This window comes from Copadichromis virginalis, linkage group LG4 (genome assembly GCF_057382275.1).
Source record: "Copadichromis virginalis isolate Kocher_CV1m ecotype Utaka linkage group LG4, C_Virginalis_male_GT1.1, whole genome shotgun sequence".
Classification (NCBI taxonomy): Eukaryota; Metazoa; Chordata; class Actinopteri; order Cichliformes; family Cichlidae; genus Copadichromis; species Copadichromis virginalis.
In genome coordinates, this window is record NC_140621.1 from 13,793,652 (window position 1) to 13,812,608 (window position 18,957).

Below are 18,957 nucleotides of genomic sequence, written 5' to 3' on the forward strand. Positions count from 1 at the left end.
TATCCGATACCAGTGCCAAACCGGTACCTTTGAAACGGTGCCGGTGCTTAAACGGTGCTCGAACCTGTGCTTAAAGAATGGAGAATGTTTTTATTTTTAGAAGTCTCTTTTTTTCTAGAAAAGTTAGCCTTTTCTATTGATACAACATACCTCCTTTGGTTGGAACCGGTGCTCAAACAATGGAAAACACAAACTTTGTCCTAAAACCTCTCATGTTTAGCTGTTTTTTTTGTAAAAAGATAACAATGTTAGCCTTGGGCATATATGGTATCACTCTATCAAACAAGAAGACAGCCGCATGTAACTACGACAGTGTTTGCTAGTTCACCTTACGTGCATTAATGTAATAACGTGGTTAGCCTACTCAACGTAAATTACACACGAACAACATTAAGCTACTCACCCAGAGAAGAACGGCTGCTGCTGCCACCATCATCCGTTATCATTTCTGCTACACTGGCAGGGCTAGGGGCCAGGACTCTACTCTTCGGGTTCTTGGGGGATGTTGCTAACTCCGGGTCCAATAGCAGGCATCACACCCGCAGTAGATGTGCTCGTGTGAGGTCTTGCAACAAGCTATCAAATACGGTGCATTTCTCGGCTTTTAAAACAACGCTATGCGTCGCCAGGTGTTTCATTAGATTCGAGGTGTTACCTCCTTTGCACAGTATCACCTTAAAGCACTTGTGGCAGGCTGCTGAGTTTGCATCTTTTGCTGTGAAGTACAGCAAGATTTTGACCGCTTCGCCTTGGGCATTTTTAATCTGTAGCTCTGCTCTAAAAGAACGTACCTGGGCCCGCCTACTATCCTTGAAAAGGTAAAATGATTGGCTAGAATCCAACGTGTATGACATCTCAGGGGAAAAAAAGCACCGAAATGTGCTTTTTGGTCTGGTTACTACCATTTATGTCAGAACCGGTGCCATTACCGGTACCCATCCGTAGTTGTGTCAAAGAATAAAGGTGGTCTTTCAAGCTCTTCAGAATTTTACAAACTCTTTTTTTTGCCTTATTTAATATTTTACCATGCATGTTTGTAAATGTTTCAAGAAATTTCTGCACCTATGTCATATTTTCCTAGAAAAATATAAAGAAATGAGGTGTAGCTCAAGAGTTTTGCACAGTATTGTACTTTATAAATTGCACCTTAAACTTGATGCAGTGTGTATAGCTGGCTCAGAGGATTGTGGATCAGAAAAGCAATGATGTTTTTCATGCTGCAAATGCAGTATTTTAAAATACCCTAGCATCTTTGACATAGTGTGTGATAACACACATTTAAATTTCTTTCTGGCACACTAAATAGTACAGTACTCTTAACTACGAAAAACATTCAGATTTTTTAAATTTCAAATTACATTAAATTAAATGTCAAATCATTTTCTGTGATTCTGTGCTAGTGTGTGTTGTTTATAGTTAATTGTGAACCAATTTTTGTAATTGGTTCATAATGTAGAAGCAATCTGAATGACATGTATTCAGCCTTTATTATCCCTGGGGCCCATACTTAAACTGAGGTCTCCTTTTACATACGTATAAGAAGATCACTGGTTTCACACACCCTAATAATGCTTATTTTATCAGGTGCCTTTATTTGACTAACATACAATGTTTTGATTAGTTGCAAAGACATTTTACTATGATGGTTGTTTAATCTCTGTCTCTCATCCACAGCATGTCTTTGTCCTGTCTTCCTTCTCTCACCTCAACCGCTCGCAGCAGATGTCCGCCCGTCCCTCAGCCTGGTTCTGCTGGAGGTTTCTTCCTGTTAAAAGGGAGTTTTTCCTTCCCACTGTTGCCGAAGTGCTTGTTCATAGGGGGTCATATGATTGTTGGGTTTTTCTCTATATGTATTATTGTAGGGTCTACCTTACAATATAAAGCACTCTGAGGTGACTGTTCTTGTGATTTGGCGCTATATAGATAAAATTGAATTGAATTGAATTCATGTGGTAGTTTATTAGGAATCCTAGGTACCACAGTATGGTAAAGGATTGTTAGGCAATTTAGAGTTTGAGAACTCATCAAAAGATCTCAGGAAACAAAGTTATCATGGTAACTTCATCCTGTGATAGAGGATGTCATTCCCACATACTTCTTTCTATAATTCCTCGGGTTTTGTCTTCCTCAAACTTATCGTAACTGTCTGTTGGAACAAGCATTGAGGTTGTCTCAGCAGCACTGAGCTCAATAGTCTCATGCCTGCTAAATAAAGTGATATCCTTCGAGCTTCAGATCTGTGTTTATTTGCTCAGGCAGTAAAATGTTCTACTAAAGAAGATAAAGATTCCTGTGTTGCCTGTTTGGGTCCTCCGCTGGGGATACTTAACCCAAATTGAACCTCGGCATGAATCCAACTGTGCTAATGGCTCGACAGCATGGTTCTCAAACTAGTATTGCACTTTTGAGTAAATGGGAGATATGGCCTTTTAAACCTCCACTCCGCCGAGGTTTTGTTTATGCCACAGATTATATATTAAGAAATATTAAAAAAAAATGATACTGTGTGATCATTTTAACCCCCTTAGACAGCAGTTTTGTTTTTGAAAGTACACCGTCTCATACAACATTAGGGGGTTTTTTTTTCAGCTGATCTGCTTGATAAAGGAAAAAGTGACAGAATAGAGGAAGGGAGAAAGAAAGAAGGACAACGAGATTGAAAGTGTAAAATCAGATAAGAGTCACATCAAAGGAAGGAATTAACAGAAGCGACTTAGTGAGTCAGCCTTCTCAAGGCTTTTCTTTTTTCCACTTTATTTTGTTCTTTCACAGCTTGACTTCTTTCTTCTTTTGGTGTGTTTTACAACAGCTCATTACCAGAGGAGAAAGGGATGGATGGATCGCTAGATAGATAGGTTGATGGTGTGGGAGAGGACAGAGGGGAGCGAATGCAGTAAGGGGCACTGAGCCAGACATGAGTAGGGAGAAGAAGAGAAAAAAAGATAAACAAAGAAGGGAAGAGAGAGGAAGAACTGGTTCATGGAAATTGAAAGCTAGGAAAGGATGCAAAGTCAGAAGTAGAGAAGGAAATGAGGGTCTTTCTTTTATAATCTCTGTTATCTTTATATATCTACTTTATGCTTTACAATGTAAGTTTAACTCCTGCAGGCATGTTTTTTTAATCTATACATAAACAGAAACAAGAACAGTTTGTATAAAAAGGATTAAATAAATAGGGTGAATACGGCTAAAGGGGAAACTCGGGACGTGAGGAGGTTGCACAGCACAGCCTACTTCAGTGCAGCATTGTGTTTCGTGAAAACTGCAGGTGGGAGGTGAAGAGGAGAGGAGTGATCGGAGTGGGGATCGGCTTCAGCCTGGTGGGAAGGAGAGGTGTAGGTGCTGGCGGAGGTGGAGGAGGAGGGGGAGGTGGGGGGATTGCCAGGATGTGGTGTTGGTTGCCATGTGATCCTTCATTGCAGTGGGAGCAGAAGAATTATTCTTTCACAAGGGCAGCAAATTCTGAAAGAAGGAAAAAAACACAACCTGTTAGGAGTGTGCGAAAACAGCAAAACATCGAAACGCTGTTGAGAAGCACGTGCAGGCGGGTTTATTTTATGCACAATGTTTATACCCTGTCAATATCAGAATAAGGTTTTGAGACTTATCTGCATCAAACAAGTTATCACATGCATGCCTTTAAAAATCATGTCACGCTGTTATCTCTGGGTGGGCAGTTGAATTTTCTTGAGCTTACAAAAGAAAATAAATGTTACTTTTCTTAAATACTTTCTGTATTTAATCAAACACATTACAATTACAGAATTCGGGGTTTTTTGTAGGGACAACTCGGGCCTTTAGAAAAGAACAAGAACTAAAAAATGAGTAAGATAAGTAAAAAAGTGACTATGATTTTTTTCGTTTTTAAAGTTCCTGTCCACACGTACACGGCTTTTTGATTCACATAGTTTTTTCATGTGTTTTGGACTGTCATCCACACAGAAACTGCAATTTAGATAACTGAAAACCAAGCTATAGAGTAAACACCTTCCAGGGTGAATGTTTTCACAACCTGATTTTTATCTTGCAACATCAAAGATGGGAACCTTTGTCGCCTTTTTTGACATCAGGCTGCACACCACAATATTGCTTCATCACCATCTGTTGCTTTAGCATGTTTTTTTTCCCCCAACGTTTCCATGTGGACAGAGATTTTTTTGAAAAATCCTAATTTTAAAAAATAGCTGTGTAAGTGTGGATCTGAGTTTTCAGTGAGTGGGCTGATGATTCCTATAGGCGGACCCACCGGTAGACAGACATTTGTATGAATTCTGCATCTACTGTGGGTCTCAGCTTTTGCATAATCATATGTTTACTATATTAAGAAGACAAAAATCATATCTATCAGTTCTGTATCAGGGTTTAACTGTACATCCTTGCCACTCTAAGGACAAAGATGTTCATCCAACCCTTTTGTACCACATGCCCTTTATCTTTAGTTGACTGTTGTGGTTAGGGTGTCACTTTCAGTGGCTACATCGCCCACCGGTTTTTGAAATGAACAGATATAATTACACATTGAAAAAAAATGCAGATTAACAGCAGAAGAAACGTATGGCCAAGTGGATTTCTTGTATGGGTGTGAGGGAGTTCACTAGGTCTTCTAGGACATAGATATCTCTTAATTCAGTTTTAGTAGTGGATGTAAAAGTGTCCAGATGAGTTCAAGATATATGTCTTAGGCCATATAACGTGCCTGCTGCAGCAGAGGTGATATACAGTAGCTTCTGTTTATGGATGCGATCACAACCACACTGCTATGGCCAATTTCAAGGAGCAAGGCTAAATTTTAGTAGTGTGCTTTACCCTAAAGTTCAGGGCAAAAAACTGAAAAAACTTTTCTTAAATATGAACATTGATAGACTTGTGCTTAAAATCTGCCCTGATTGCTTTTTCTTGTTTTTTTTCTTCATGATTTTATCCATGAAGCACTAAACACATGCATAGATGAATGAAAATGGGGGGAAAAAAACCTGCCATTTGGGTTTTTGTGTTCTTTATGTGTGGGCCTTTATTTAATAATAGAATAATTTGATGTATTTGTGTTGCGTTTACCATCGACTCCAATCTTGCCGTCTCCATCCTTGTCAGCTGCTTTTAAAAATGCTTTGGTTTCTTTGTCTGTCAGGTCCCTGCCATCTTTGGCAAAGCCCTTCAGGACGAATCTACGAGAGGAAGCAAAGAAGATTGGATTTGTGTCACAGAATGCTTTTGTGTGGATAATTGTTACTCTTTTGGGGATTTCTTTGCACACACATGTGTGTTTGAGTGCATGTGTTAGTTTGTCTCACTTGAGTTCTTCCTCCTCTATGAAGCCGCTGTTGTCCGCGTCCAGCACCGTGAAGACCTTCTTCACATCGTCGGCAGACTTGGACTTCAGACCCACCAGCTCAAAAAACTTCTTGTGGTCAAAAGAGTCAGCAACTGGACACACAGAAAAACACAGAAGCCACATCAGGACTGTGACGATTTCATTTAAACTCCTCTTGATGCCTATTAAAACTTGATAATCCAAAAAACAGAGTGATTTAGATACGATTGGATCTTCTAATGTTTAAAAAAGAGACAAAGCTTTTTTTGGACACTTAAAGGGCATTAAATTCCTGACGTAAGTAAGTGTGAATATTCACAAACTGTCAGAACATGGTGAAATACAATTAAACTACTAATTTCTCAATGTCGAGGGAAGTTTCTTATTCTGTGTTGGTCTGGTTAATGAAGGCCAAAGGTGGAAAATTATTTTTTATAAGTTGAGTGTAACCGATATAGAACGACGTAAGAGAAAAACACCCCCAAAAGTTCTGGCTCCAGCTTTTTTTGGGACTAACTTTTTCCCGTCACGGCTGTGCTGGTACTCACCTGCAAATGCATCTAGAGCTTTCTTGATGTCATCGGTGTTGAGGATGCTGCTCATTGCCATCTCGGCTGTTGGAGTTGGATAAAATAAGTCAGGGGAGAGAGACTGAATCAAAAGAGAAGACCCGAGAGGGGACAAGGTTAAAAGCAAGGTTGCCAGAGAGCAGAGACAGTACTGAGACATTCTCGTATTACACTGGTGACACTCTAGAAATGGAGCAGGAAATCAGGACATGTGAGAAGGAGGTGATGAGTGACAGAATGAATTAGTGACAGTAAAAGAGGAGTGATAAAGGGAAAGAGGAGAATGAGAGGAGAAAGGTATCCTGCTGTAGTAGGGTGTTGAGAGATACGGGAAGTGAAGGAGGTTTGTTTGTGGCATTTCAGGATGTAGAGCCAGGGCTGCGGAAATTAAAACAAAAATCAGGATGGAAGGAGAATACCAGAATGATGGAGACGAGTGATGACAGATGGACACAAAAACAAGTGTGCCTTTCAAATGTTTTCCATTTTATCTGTGTCATATCTTTGAGGTGGTAGGGACACAAACAGGGCGAGAGGCCAAGTCAGCAGGGGTTTAACAGACCATATGAGTCCTCTGCTGTGTTTGAAATATCACCGGAGAATTCAGTTTGTCAGCCCACTCCAGATGGAGAATCTTCTTCTTGTGCCTCGTGCTATGAAAGGTGAACCCTGCGCTAAACTGCGCTTTGGCTTTTTACTGCGTGTGTGTGACTGAACCTGATCGCTGCTTATGAAGTTGTCACTTTCCCGCTGACTTTGACTGATGCCCTCTTTCCTTCTGTTGAGAGTGTAAAGACACGTGTATGGGATGTATACATTAGACGGTAAACACAAATCTGTAAGAGTGGAGGAGGAAGTTATAAAGCTAGAGAGGAGTGGTGCTAAGGGGAAGCGAGTTATGTGTGGATTAGAGGAAGTAGTACTCCGATTTCACTTTACAGGCAGGCGAACCATAATGGGGTTTTGTGGGCAACACATTATTTTAAGTAGGCTGTGTGATCAATGAGTACTGGTTCACTCACATCCACACGAACCTTTGCCTGAATGGACAAATGTACGACTTTCTGCGCTATTCACAGTTCACCAGAAAAATGTCTTGGAAATCAGGTGAATAATACATTACATTGAAATTAGAACATTAAATCACAGCATTTCAGAACGTCAGGTGCAGGCTATCACACAACACCACACACAATAGATGTGCAGTGAATTTTCCAGACAGACTAACTTCAAATCCACAGCAAAAAGCCAAAGGTCAGCAGAGGACACCAGCCAGCCGAACTGTCTTCCAGAGACTAACTAGTTGAGGACATTTACTAGATCAAATAAATTTTATTTAAGTTATTCACCAGTTTTATTCCATACTAATCAAAAATGATAAACTGGAAGCATATGTTTTACTTTGTGTCCCACAAAGTTGCAAAAAATGCTTGCCCAGACGGATATACTGCTGATGTACTGGGATTGTGCCACATAACTGTGTCTAAGGAAGTAGACTTAGTTATGTGGATTGAAATAGAGAAAACATAGTGAGTGCTGGTTCTCTGAGAGAAAATGCCTTATTGATGCCAGACATCAAAGGAGAGACTGTTTTGAGCTGAAAAAAGGCAAAAGTGATTGACTGACAAGATACACAGAAGAACATCACTAAACACACAACATCTCAAGAACCTTAAGCAGATGTGGTCTACAGCAGCAAAACACCACAGTGCTCTTTCTGTCAGCTATGAACAGGGAACTGAGGCTGACATTTGAATGGGCTTAGCAAAATTGGACAACAGAGGACTGGAAAATCATGTCTTAGCCTGATGAGTCTTGATTTGTGCCGGCATAGGAGGGTCAGGTTCAAGTCAGCGGTGATGGTGTCCACCCATCTGATTTCAGCAGTATAACACACCATCTCACAAAGCCAAACTGGCTGTGAATATAAATGTGGACCAAAATCTCTGAGGAATGTTTTACAGCACTTTGTTGAATCTATGCCACCAAGAATTAGGGCAGCTCTAAGGACAAAAAAATGGTCCAAACGGTTGCTAGCAAGATGTACCTAATGATGTAGCCAGTAAGTGTACACGTGCAAAACACTTCAAAACACTCAAAACAGTGCCCTTGCAGCAGGTCCTGTATATATTGGCGTCACAATCACTATATTCTCCTATGAGAACACAAAAACACGCAGACAGACAGAACGATTCACAAGGTGAAAGCAATACCAGCCACACTGGAACGCACGTGATCCCTAACGGTGTCCTGACACCTTCAGTTAACGAGCAATTAAATCTGATATCTGATACGTAGTTTGATTCAGATGCAGATGCCACGGAGATAATCAGCAAATCAGAACGTAATGTCACCCCATGGCAGAGCACAGTCCACACACATCCTCTAATACCTGTCATTCATTTGTGCAAGCAGATGTTAACAATAAAGAGATTTTTTATTCAGCGTCTAGCTCATACAGATGGGGGATGAGCATAAGCAGAGCTACTTTTTTTAAGTAGCGTGTTTCAAACAGCTTAACAGCATCTTAAAAATTTAAAAATGAATCGTCACTCTCAAAGATGGAGAAAGAAAGAGGGTGGAGGACAGGAGGAGAAGGGATGATTTCCAAGGGTAAAAACTTGTCAGCAGGTGACAGGTGATAATAAAGTGAAAATTTAATTCATATTACTTTCAGTTTTTTATCCAGTGTTGTTAGGGCTGTCTGATTAAAAAAAACACCAGCTTGTTTTTAAGACAATACGTTTTCTATTTTATACAATATACTTGAAATCTTCAGCCCTTTCATTTTAATCTAGTTAAGGCTTCAAAATATCCTATTCTGAGGTTGTCTGAAACATAGCAACACTAACAAATTAACCATAATGCATTCACCAATTATCAACAAGTGTGCTTAATTTCATAGTAATCCATCTTCTAAATTTTTTAACATGGAACACATTTGTAAGAGTCTGACTTCAAAGATTAGTCAGATGCTCTGGTGGAAAACTTTGAGAGTTGACGGAGTTGAACTGTCTCAGCTAAAGTCATAGGAATGACACTCCATCATCATTTTACTTGGACCGTCATCAACACTGTGTTCTCTCTGTTCAGCAAATGATACTGAACTAGCCAATATCACCCCTCCGTCCTTCTCATTGTTGGAAATACGGTCTGTATGACCTATACATTTCCGCAGGTTGCAAATGACTCATGCCGCCTGTTCTTTGCTGCATCATGCCTCAGATATCACTGTGTTTAATAGCCACAATAAAATGAATGTTTAGCAGCTCTTTATGTACCTTTATGACCCTTAACGGTTAAGCAAACCTATCTTCAGAGTCATTTTGGTTTCAACTATACACCAGTAAATTCATGCGAATGATGCTTTTACATGCTGACCAAGCCTTTCCTCTGAAAGACACAAAAAACTGCTAAAATCCAAAAATCCATCTTTGTGATATTTCCTGTTACAGTAGCACATTTGACCACGCAGACACACCTGCACGCATACAAACAGACTAACAGTTCACCTTGTGAGGATGGTAAAAATACTACTAAAATACTAATCTATAACATCCCAGATCTCTTTTAATAATCTATTAAATAAATTAGGTATTTGAGGAAATGTGCAGATTTTCTTCGTTGGTGTCATTTTATTTCATTTTTAATGTTGGTAATGTCTATGTGATTAGTAGATCACATGGCATTCATTTTAATTCTCATCGATGCAATGATCTAATCAGCCAATCATATAATTCAATTCAAATTCAATCTTTATTGTCCCAAAAGGGAAATTAGTTTAGCAACAGGATAAAAGTAAACAAAACAATCATATAAAATGACAATGATAGTAATAGAAAATCCCAGAACGGTTATATGCCATTTAGGAGACAGGATGCAGTAGGGATAAAAGAAGCTTGGAGTCTTTTGGTCTTCCTCAGAGGTCAGGAGGCAACAACTCAAACTCACTGTGAAGTGGATGGTTCGAACAATGAACAATAGAATGAGCCTTTCTAAGCACATTTTTATTGTAAATGGCCAAAAGTCCATCTTTCCAGCGCCCTGAAATTTTGCTAGTAGTTTCTACCAAAAGACCCAACCAATTCTTATTCCTCACCATCAGGTTACCAAACCAGGCAGCGATACAAAAAGACATCACAGATTCAATAAAACTTCTATGAAACAAAGACAACATCTCAGATGAGACATTAAAAGATCTCATTCTCCTTAAAAAGAACAGTCTTTGTTGAACTTTTTTAGTAGTGGCATCAGCATGAGATTCAAAACACAGTTTATGGTCAAGTACCACACCTAGATATTTATAACTCTCAACGATCCCAATATCAGCAGTTTTAATGATAGTGGGTGATGAGCTATAAAAGGACTTCCTAAAATCAATAATCATGTCTTTAGTTTTTGACACATTGAGTGAAAGGAAGGACTCATCACATTAATCCACAAAATCATCTACAACCTGTCCATGGCCTGACTCGTCCCCCACCAGAAGACTGACGATCACTGTGTCATCAGCAAACTTCAGGATGTGTCTGTTCGTGAAATTGCTGCGACACTCATTCGTGTACAGAATGAACAGAAGAGGAGAGAGAGGCAGCAACCCTGGGGTGATCCAGTACAAGAGGAGAGCACATCAGAAAATACATGATTCACCCTCACGCATTGTGACCCATTAGTCAGAAAGTCTGTCAGGAGAGTGGCATAGTTGTTGGCGCCAGATGGAGTGGTCCGAGTATTTCAGAAACTGCCGATCTCTTGAGACTTACCATCTCTAGGGTTCATAGAGAGCCGTCTGGGAAAGAGAAAATATCCAATGAAAAGGTCTTGCCAATGAAAGAGGTCAGAGAAAATGGCCAAGCTTATAGGAAGGCAACAGTCGATCAACTATTCTGTTTATAGAAGAGCATCTCTAAATACTTCTTTAAAAATAAATAAATTCAGTTTGCTCGACTTTCTTGCAAAGTCAAATGAGAACACTTGAAATATCAGGCGTGCCTGAAGTATACGATACTGGAGCCAGAATAGATTGGAAGGAAGTGGATGAAATTTGTTCTTAGCATAAGAGAAATCCACATACCAACAACTCTAAAGCTTATTCATGGGCATATTAAATATTTGTTTTATCAAATGTACTAATGAGTGAGAAAGGTAATCAGCAGATTTTTTAAAAAGTTGACAGATTGCTTTAACTCTAAACTTTAATGTCGGGGGATTTCATTCAATACCACGAAATGAATCTAAAACGAACAGCCATAGTAGCACAATTATTAAGAAGTCAACATGATCCATGTCCACAACAAGCAAAGTCCATTATGCATTTATGAATTTATTCATGTATTTCAAAGTGTGGACTCAATGACTGCTTTGTATATTATTTACTTCTTATTGTTATTACTTTTCTAGTAGTTTATTAAAATGTCAGATAATGAACCATTTGTAATTTTGCCTATTTATTAACAGAGTAATTTATTTGTACACAGTGTATACAGTAACACATTTAGCTCATAATTGGTGAAATGTTTGATTATTATTAGATGACATCTTTTGTCTGGCTAAATAAAAAATTGAAAGTTATTCTACAAAGACCGAACTTTAGAAAACGCTTCGTATTTCTTGAGGATAAAGTAACATCTCAAAGGCAGTTCTGGTTTACACAAGGCTTGCCTGTGAACCTTTTAAAGTGGGGAAAGACTTGGGAAGTCACATGACTCTGATGGTCTTGCTAGGTGTGGGAAACCCAACTATAGTGCAAGAGTGCCAACTCTCCAGTTTACAGTAACAGCTGCATGGATGTGTGAATATATTTGCGTGTGTGTGCGTGTGCGTGTGAAAGTTTTTAAATGTGTTACTGAGGTGCCAGGCAGACTCGAGTAAAGAGGTGGAATGCAGGAAGAATATACTTGCATTTCAAGAAACCTGAGCCGTTTGTGCTCATTTGAGAATGTGAATCTGAGAGAGAGAGAGAGTGTGTGTGTGTGTGTGTGTGTGTGTGTGTGTGTGTGTGTGTGTGTGTGTGTGTGTGTGTGTGTGTGTGTGTGTGTGTGTGTGTGTGTGTTTGAGAGGAACTCTGTTAAAAGCTGAGGTAATATGTGTGTGCCAGTGTGTGTTAGACTTATATAGATAAACCAAGGCAAGGTGCCCCTTCAGTATTACTGCAGTGTGAACTGAAAATGAACCTTCTTCATTTTTTCTCTTTCCGCCTCTCTGGCATTTTACAGCAATCTAACATTAAACAATAAACACATTCTAGTGGAATTATTGTTATTATGTGACTTAAACACCCCTCAAGCTTTATGCTGATTTAAGGTTTCATTACGATCGCCAACAGCGAGGTTTATTTTGTAATTAAAAACTCCACAATTTTTCATTTGGCCTATAACCATACAGTGCATTTCATATCCCTACAAAAGATTTCAGTATTTAACATTTGTCATTCAGTTCCCTTAAAGGGTGCCAGCAGCTTTAGCTACACCATTAATGTGAAGACAATGAAGCACTCTAATGGGCTATTCTTTCTTGAAACAAAGGGAGCCCTCAATGATTTTCTTTCTCCCTGAAAGCTTTTAATCTGAATTGCCACTGATCTGCAAAATTACCTCAACCAGAGCTATCTGTTAGAGTGCATAAGACTGCTTATCGATTGTATACCGCTCCTTATGGGAAGAGATGGTACAGTGGTGTCAGTTCCGTAACTGAAACAAACACACTTGTGCGTGCATGTAGCCACGGGCGACTGCAGCGAGTAAAAAGAGGATTTGATAAGAGCAGCAGAGGCATGGGGATCATCTGGCTGTTATCACCACTGGCCACTGTCTAATCCGCTGGCAGGTACGGGAGAGGATAGCTTAACCACACAGTTACAGCTTGCCATCAGCAACAGCGCTGCATTTGTGGTTTGCATGTGCGTATGTGTGTGTGTGCAGAAGGATCTGTGCATTGTTTTACAAGAAAATATTCAGTTCCTGGTCAAAGGAAAACAAAACTTGTAATCTAATCATAACAATGATCATACAAATAATTTTTTAGACATTTCAGTGTGCTATGGGCTGAATCTGTTAGTCTGAAGTGAAGCTTTATATACATGGGGTGTGTTATTGTGTATTTCAAGCAGGAGACATGCATCTTTTTGCTCTTCCTGTACAGTAAGTTTTTAGAGACCAGTATATAAGAGATATGTCATTTGGCACCTGAAGTAAAACTGTACTTTAAATTATGCCAACGTAATAAGAATGTCCTGGTGTGAAGCAGATACACCATTAATGACGGCCCACGAGCAAAGATGGCAAAAGTTGTACCACTTTACCCGAGGGGCACGTCCCTGTGTCATGTTTGCACCAAAAAACTCTGTCTCCTCATTAATTAAGACTGCAACCACTAAAGTATTGTTCTCCTCATTAATATTCATGGCACAGTTTAGTATGTGAGTAATATGCAACATTTTAATCATAAGCACACGGATTTATTCTCAAGAGAAATTTCCCGTACTTCATCAGCATTTTGCTACAGATGCATTACCATGGAGCACGGACAGGACACTGCTTTCAATCTCATTAAGTGGTAATTAAAATTTGACCTTGACAGATTTCACACGTAAGCGGTGTTGCAAACCTGTGTCCTTTAATTCTGGCAGCAAAGCGTTACTATCAGAAAGTGATTACTTTGTTGATATCCTGTCGCTCTATCTAAATCTAAGCAGACTCTATGGAGACAGTGAAAGAAGGCAAATTGCTTTTCCTGTTTAGTTGCATCCATCACTTCATTTGATTAGAAAGCAAAGCCAGCTGTAAGCATTCATCAGCCCTGTGAGGAAGGTACCTGAAAATCATTGTCAAGTGTGATCTGCTGCAGGTTACACTTAAAGCACTGGCCTTTGTCGTTTCATCTCTCATTTATCGCTGTCTTTTTCTTTCAGGCAAACTTTTTGTCTCTCCCTCATTCTTCCTCTTACCTTGTTGCTGGTGGACGGGTTTAAGGCGGGAAGAGGGGCGAGATGGGTTCAGGAGGGATGTCCAGTCAAAGATCAGAGGCTCTGCTCTTTCAGTTTTATACCTGTCCTCTCCAACTATTTTAGGATGAAAAATGGGCTCCGGGTTCAGTGTGGGGACAGGGATGTTATCCCGCTAGGTTGGCCTGTATCGCTTTCCTGACTGGACCCGTGCAAATCAGACATTACTATTAATAATCTTGGATCAATCTCCACCCCTCGTTCCAGCCAGATTTCTTTTCTTATGCTCACCCTTTCTCACCCCTCCCTCACTCTAGCTCTCCCTCCTTCCAGCCATTCGATTTCTCCACCTAATTTTCTCACACCTCCCACCCGAGGGACTTTGCTCTGTCCTCTAATCCGTCTCTGATCCTATCACTCACTCCACTACTTCTCTTTGCCTCTCTCTCTCTCTCTCTCTCTTCCTCTCTCTCCATTCTCTTAAACCTTTAATTTTCACTTTTAATTCTCCTCTACGAATTCCTCCTTTAAGGCATTCCACATCATCAGTGACAAATTACAAGGCCCTGCTCTCTATCACTGTTGTTTTCTATCTCTTGATCATTTAAACTGTTAGAAAGTTGGCATACAAAATCGTCTTTAGGGTATTTCTTATGATGCTTTGTCTAATAATCTTTTTTTTAGTTAGTATTGATGCTCAGGATTTCCTGTATTGTTATACTTTGTCGTTTACACCTGTGGTGGCAAAACATTTTTGATTTCTGTTTATATCTGATGGTGAAATTTGTCATGTGGCTAGCTAGCTAATTAAGCTAACATTAGCCCCTTGAGTTGGCTGTAAACGTTAGCTAATTATGCTAATATAAGCCCATGAGGTAGGTGCAAACAGGATACTTAACAATACTAGTTTGGTTATCTAGAATATATAGTGGGGAAAAAAAGAAGAATATATTTCCATAAAGGGTATATTGGGCCCAAAGCAAACATTCTTAAATCCAATGTAAAAAAGAGGATACATGAGAGAAGATTTCAGACATGAAAAAGAGCCAAGTTAAAAGTTTCTCAAAAAATAGTCCCCATCCTTGGTACTTTTAACTCTGTATGGCCTTATGTGTGATTTATACTTCTGCTTTGAATCGATGTAGCCCCTACGATGTTTCCAGCATTTATACCAATGCTGGGGGTGTTGCTTTGCAGTTTTGCTGCCAAAACAGTACTTAATGATAATAATAATAATAATGGATTGCATTTATATAGCGCTTTTAGTTCCCAGTAAACACTAGTTTATCCATTCTCTTTCCATTGATTTGGAAAATCGAATCAGAAGAACAGGCGGCCAGGAACTGACAGAAGCCAACAATATGTCCACAGTGGGTCAATCAAAGCTAGCTAGGGTTTCAGAAGGGTTTGCGGATGCTATATACCTACAATGTAGATTTAATGCAGAGGCATGAATCTCACTTTTAGAAGAAACTGCTGTGGCTTACCCAGGCTGCTGATTCATACCTCGTTACTTCCTTTCTAAGGGAGGGGCTTTGTGAATCGTTAATTGTTAGATTTTCTAAAATCAGTTTTCTGAAGTTAAGATATGAATTAAGGAAAAGAAAATTGAACAGTATTCTGAATAAAATTTGCAGAGAAGTACACCTCCACAGTGAACAATGCAGAGAAAGAACCTGCAAGAGGACCACGCTGCTGTTGATCACTCAGTGCAGGAATTGTTCCTGAGGCTCACTTATAGATGTGAAGTACTTATAGCTGTGGAAACAGCTGTTTCCACTAAAGAATCGCTCACAGTGACCTTTAGAAAGACAGTCCAAGGCTTAGGCACTACTGTCTGCATGTAAGAGCCGTAAACAAGTCTGTGTTTGTGTGTTTGGGACTCGTGCATGCATTGTGAATGCTGAGTGCAGGAGTGTGAGTGAGACATTAAAAACAGGGGTGTGTATTCTCTGTCGAGCGACTGTGGACACCAGGTGCTATCATCCCAGTTACTGTAAAGATATTGTAGTTATGAGGCTACTATCAATTTCATGCTGGGTATTTATTTTAGAAAGAAAAGTGTTTAAACGGGCAAAGATTTATTATCTTTGCCATCTAATTATGAAATGTTTTGTATATTTGCCTGAGACTGTCATCACCATGACTTTGCAATCCTTACAAGGTTTTAATGGCATTAAATCGAGTTCTCCAATGACCTTCCTAGTCTATATAATGTTACTGGTGGTGTTTTTTATGTGGGATTTAAACCACCCCCAAATGATACTGACCTCTTTCTTTTCCAATCATACATTTTTAGTTACAACATGTTGACAGAAACTGGGAAACTGAGATATGAGATCAGTAATCTAGTCACAGTTACTTGTAGGGTGGCAAAAAGCAATGATATGAAATTGAAGGTACTGACAAATACCTTATTATGTTCAGGTTTAGGATCTTATGTGAGAACTCGAAACTAAAAATAACCTTCTCTTTTAATTCCTCTGCCCCTGTCCTTGCTGCTGTGTATTCTCCTTTTTCTTCCCTCCATCTTTATCTAATTTTGTTGCAACGTTGTGACAGGAATTTCTATCCCTCCTTCCACCCATTACGTTTTTTTGCTAGTACACTCCTTTTAAGTTCTCACTTTGTCCAGCCAAAGGGCCGCAGAGGGAGTTACCTTGATTCCCTCATTGCCTGGGTGCTTCTCGCTGTTGCCTGCCAAGAGGAGTCAGCAGGGTGACAGGACGAAGGAGGGAAGAAGAGAGAGACAGAGAGAGAGCTGATGGAGTTGTGACAACTGAAGCCAGGAGGGAGATAAAGGTGGGTGATGAAAGTGCAGAAATTAAAATAGTAATGACAAAGGAGAGATTTAAAGAGGAATGCAAAGAGAGCATTCTCTCTAGTGAAGGAGTAGAGGGCTAGAAGGTTGACAGCAGATGATGCAAAGGAATTTCGATGTAAGATGGTGTACAGAGGGGTTGAATGTTGTCGAAGCAAAAGGACCGAATGTGAGGAAGGATCAATCCCAGAGTTTGCCTTATGTGTTTGGGTTTATCTCAAACCCCAAAGACTGCAGGACTCCAGGTTCATCATTGGCTCACATTTAGAGACAAAAAACAAATGTTTGGGAGTTTTTCTTTTGTCCCAATACCATGGCAGCACAGACTCCACCCTCCCGAACAGCATCTGAATGTTTCCAGTCGCCCTGCTGCTACAAACGATTGGTTTGCCGCTGCACCGTTTTCATTAAAAAAGATTTTTGGCTCGTGTTTACTTATGGGACTCCCATTTGTCAATGTTTGTTTGAGATTGCTCCAAATGGATTTGGATATGTTGTTGTGCACAGAATGGCACATTAAGGTGGAAAATTACAACCTACCTCTCTGATTCATTGGCAGCAGTCATGCAGACCGGATCTACTCTTAATCATGCAAACTCGTTTGGCTCATTATTGGATTCTCCTGAGTTTATCTGGCTTTGTTAGTCAAATCATGATCAAATATTTGTGTAAGTTATTTGCGTTAAAAAACTGCTAATTATTGAGTTGGGATTTAAGATTATGACTATTAATTTCCTCTCAGATTATTTCTTTGGCCTCCTTTTTAAAAGGATTCTAAGCAAAACATGATTACTTATCACGTCAGAACAAAGGGAGGTTATTCTTGAGATCAACTAAGATGATAAAGTATAAGGTAGAATTCCAAGGAGGAAAAGAAAGAGAAATGCTAATAAGAGAAGTTGGGTTGAATGAAATTCCTTTGAGCGGGAATCCAGGTAAGCCAACATAATGCAGTCACAATGGGAACCTGGTAAGTACAAAGAGATAGGGAAAAAGGAAGTTTGCTCCGAACTATCTGCTTCCCTGCATATTTTAAATGCATGGATGTACTGCAAAAAAAAAAGGGGGGTTGACCTCTTTCTCTCTTGTCTTCATATTCTTCTGGAGGAGGTAGGTGTCATTATCTCAGCGTCTTTGTGAAAATCTACACTCAAGAGATGCCTTTGTAAATGGAAACATAGAGGGATTGCAGCAAACAACTGGTTACACTCCAGAACAAGAGGGTTAGAAAACATCTTAATTCTTTGGGTACATCAAACCAAGATGCACTTTTACCAGAATGATGGGAAGAGAAAAATCTGGAGAAGAGAAATAAATCATGACCCACAAGCATACCCCGACATCTGGAGCAATGTCGTGCCATTGGGGTGTATGGCTGCCAGTGGAACTGGTGGTCACTAGTGTTTAGTGATGATTTGACTGCTAATAGAAGCAAAACTGATGGGACAGAGCTTCACAGTGCAAAAGGATAATGACCCAAAGACAAAAGCAACCCAAGAGTTTCCTATTTTGATGCCTAGGCTGTCACTGATTGCAAAGGATATTTGTGATGTTATGATTATTATATTTATGTTAGTTTGTCCAATCACATTTGAAGCTCTAAAAAGAAGAACTGTGTATGAAAATAGGTGTTTAGCTTCCTAAATCCTTTTGTTAAGTCTCTTGAATTAAAAGCCTTTGAATTACATTTAGATTTTTCTTTTAAATCCACTGTTCATATATGGATGCAAAATCACCCTAAAACATGACACGTGACCTTTTGCACACTAAACTCAAATACCTTGACATCCCAGAAGTTATCCTATCTTGGTGTCATCTGATGAATATCGTCTCATAACATGCTACTGTCTCACTCTGCAGATGATATCAGTGTCAACTTCTTGTTCCAGTTCATGACACAGAGGTCTAAGAATGGGTCTTGGTATGCCTGTCTGAAATATCCTTCTGTCCTAGATAACCTTGTGATTCTTTTGGAACTCCCCACCCCCTCTGATTCTCTTTCTTCCTCCACTAACAAAACCAATTTGAAAAATGTGTCATCTCCATCTAATGAAAATATATATGTTGGGTTGTCACCGCACAGTAACATTTAATATGGCATAAGTTTTCAAAAATGAGCTCAGCATTCATACAAGTCTCTGTGATCCAAAACCTCCGGCTTCAGATTGCACTGAAAATTCAATTTCAGAGACACAAAGAGAGGAGATATGCAGATACTGCTATTGCTACAAATCTTGCTGAGAGTGGCAGCCAATCCAAAGAAAGTGGCCGTCATTTGGAAAAGCGGCCAAAGATGGGGAAGCTAAAGCAGCTT

General features: G+C 39.6%; 1 protein-coding gene across 2 annotated transcripts in view; it reads right to left on the reverse strand.

Moving 5' to 3' along the window:
* Positions 1-2,713: 2,713 nt before the first annotated feature.
* Positions 2,714-18,957, reverse strand: part of pvalb6 (parvalbumin 6) — a 58,577-nt gene continuing 42,333 nt past the window's right edge. The window contains exons 1-5 of one of the 2 annotated variants that reach the window (XM_085453689.1): positions 13,826-14,019; positions 5,860-5,925; positions 5,292-5,424; positions 5,056-5,165; positions 2,714-3,462 (exon numbers count right to left, since the gene is read on the reverse strand). In XM_085453689.1, the coding sequence (XP_085309815.1) occupies positions 3,437-3,462; positions 5,056-5,165; positions 5,292-5,424; positions 5,860-5,920 (330 nt within the window). In that variant the 5' untranslated portion in view covers positions 5,921-5,925; positions 13,826-14,019 and the 3' untranslated portion in view covers positions 2,714-3,436. Of the gene's footprint in view, positions 3,463-5,055; positions 5,166-5,291; positions 5,425-5,859; positions 5,926-13,825; positions 14,020-18,957 lie in introns of those variants that run through there. The other variant, XM_085453688.1, reaches the window with a different exon arrangement.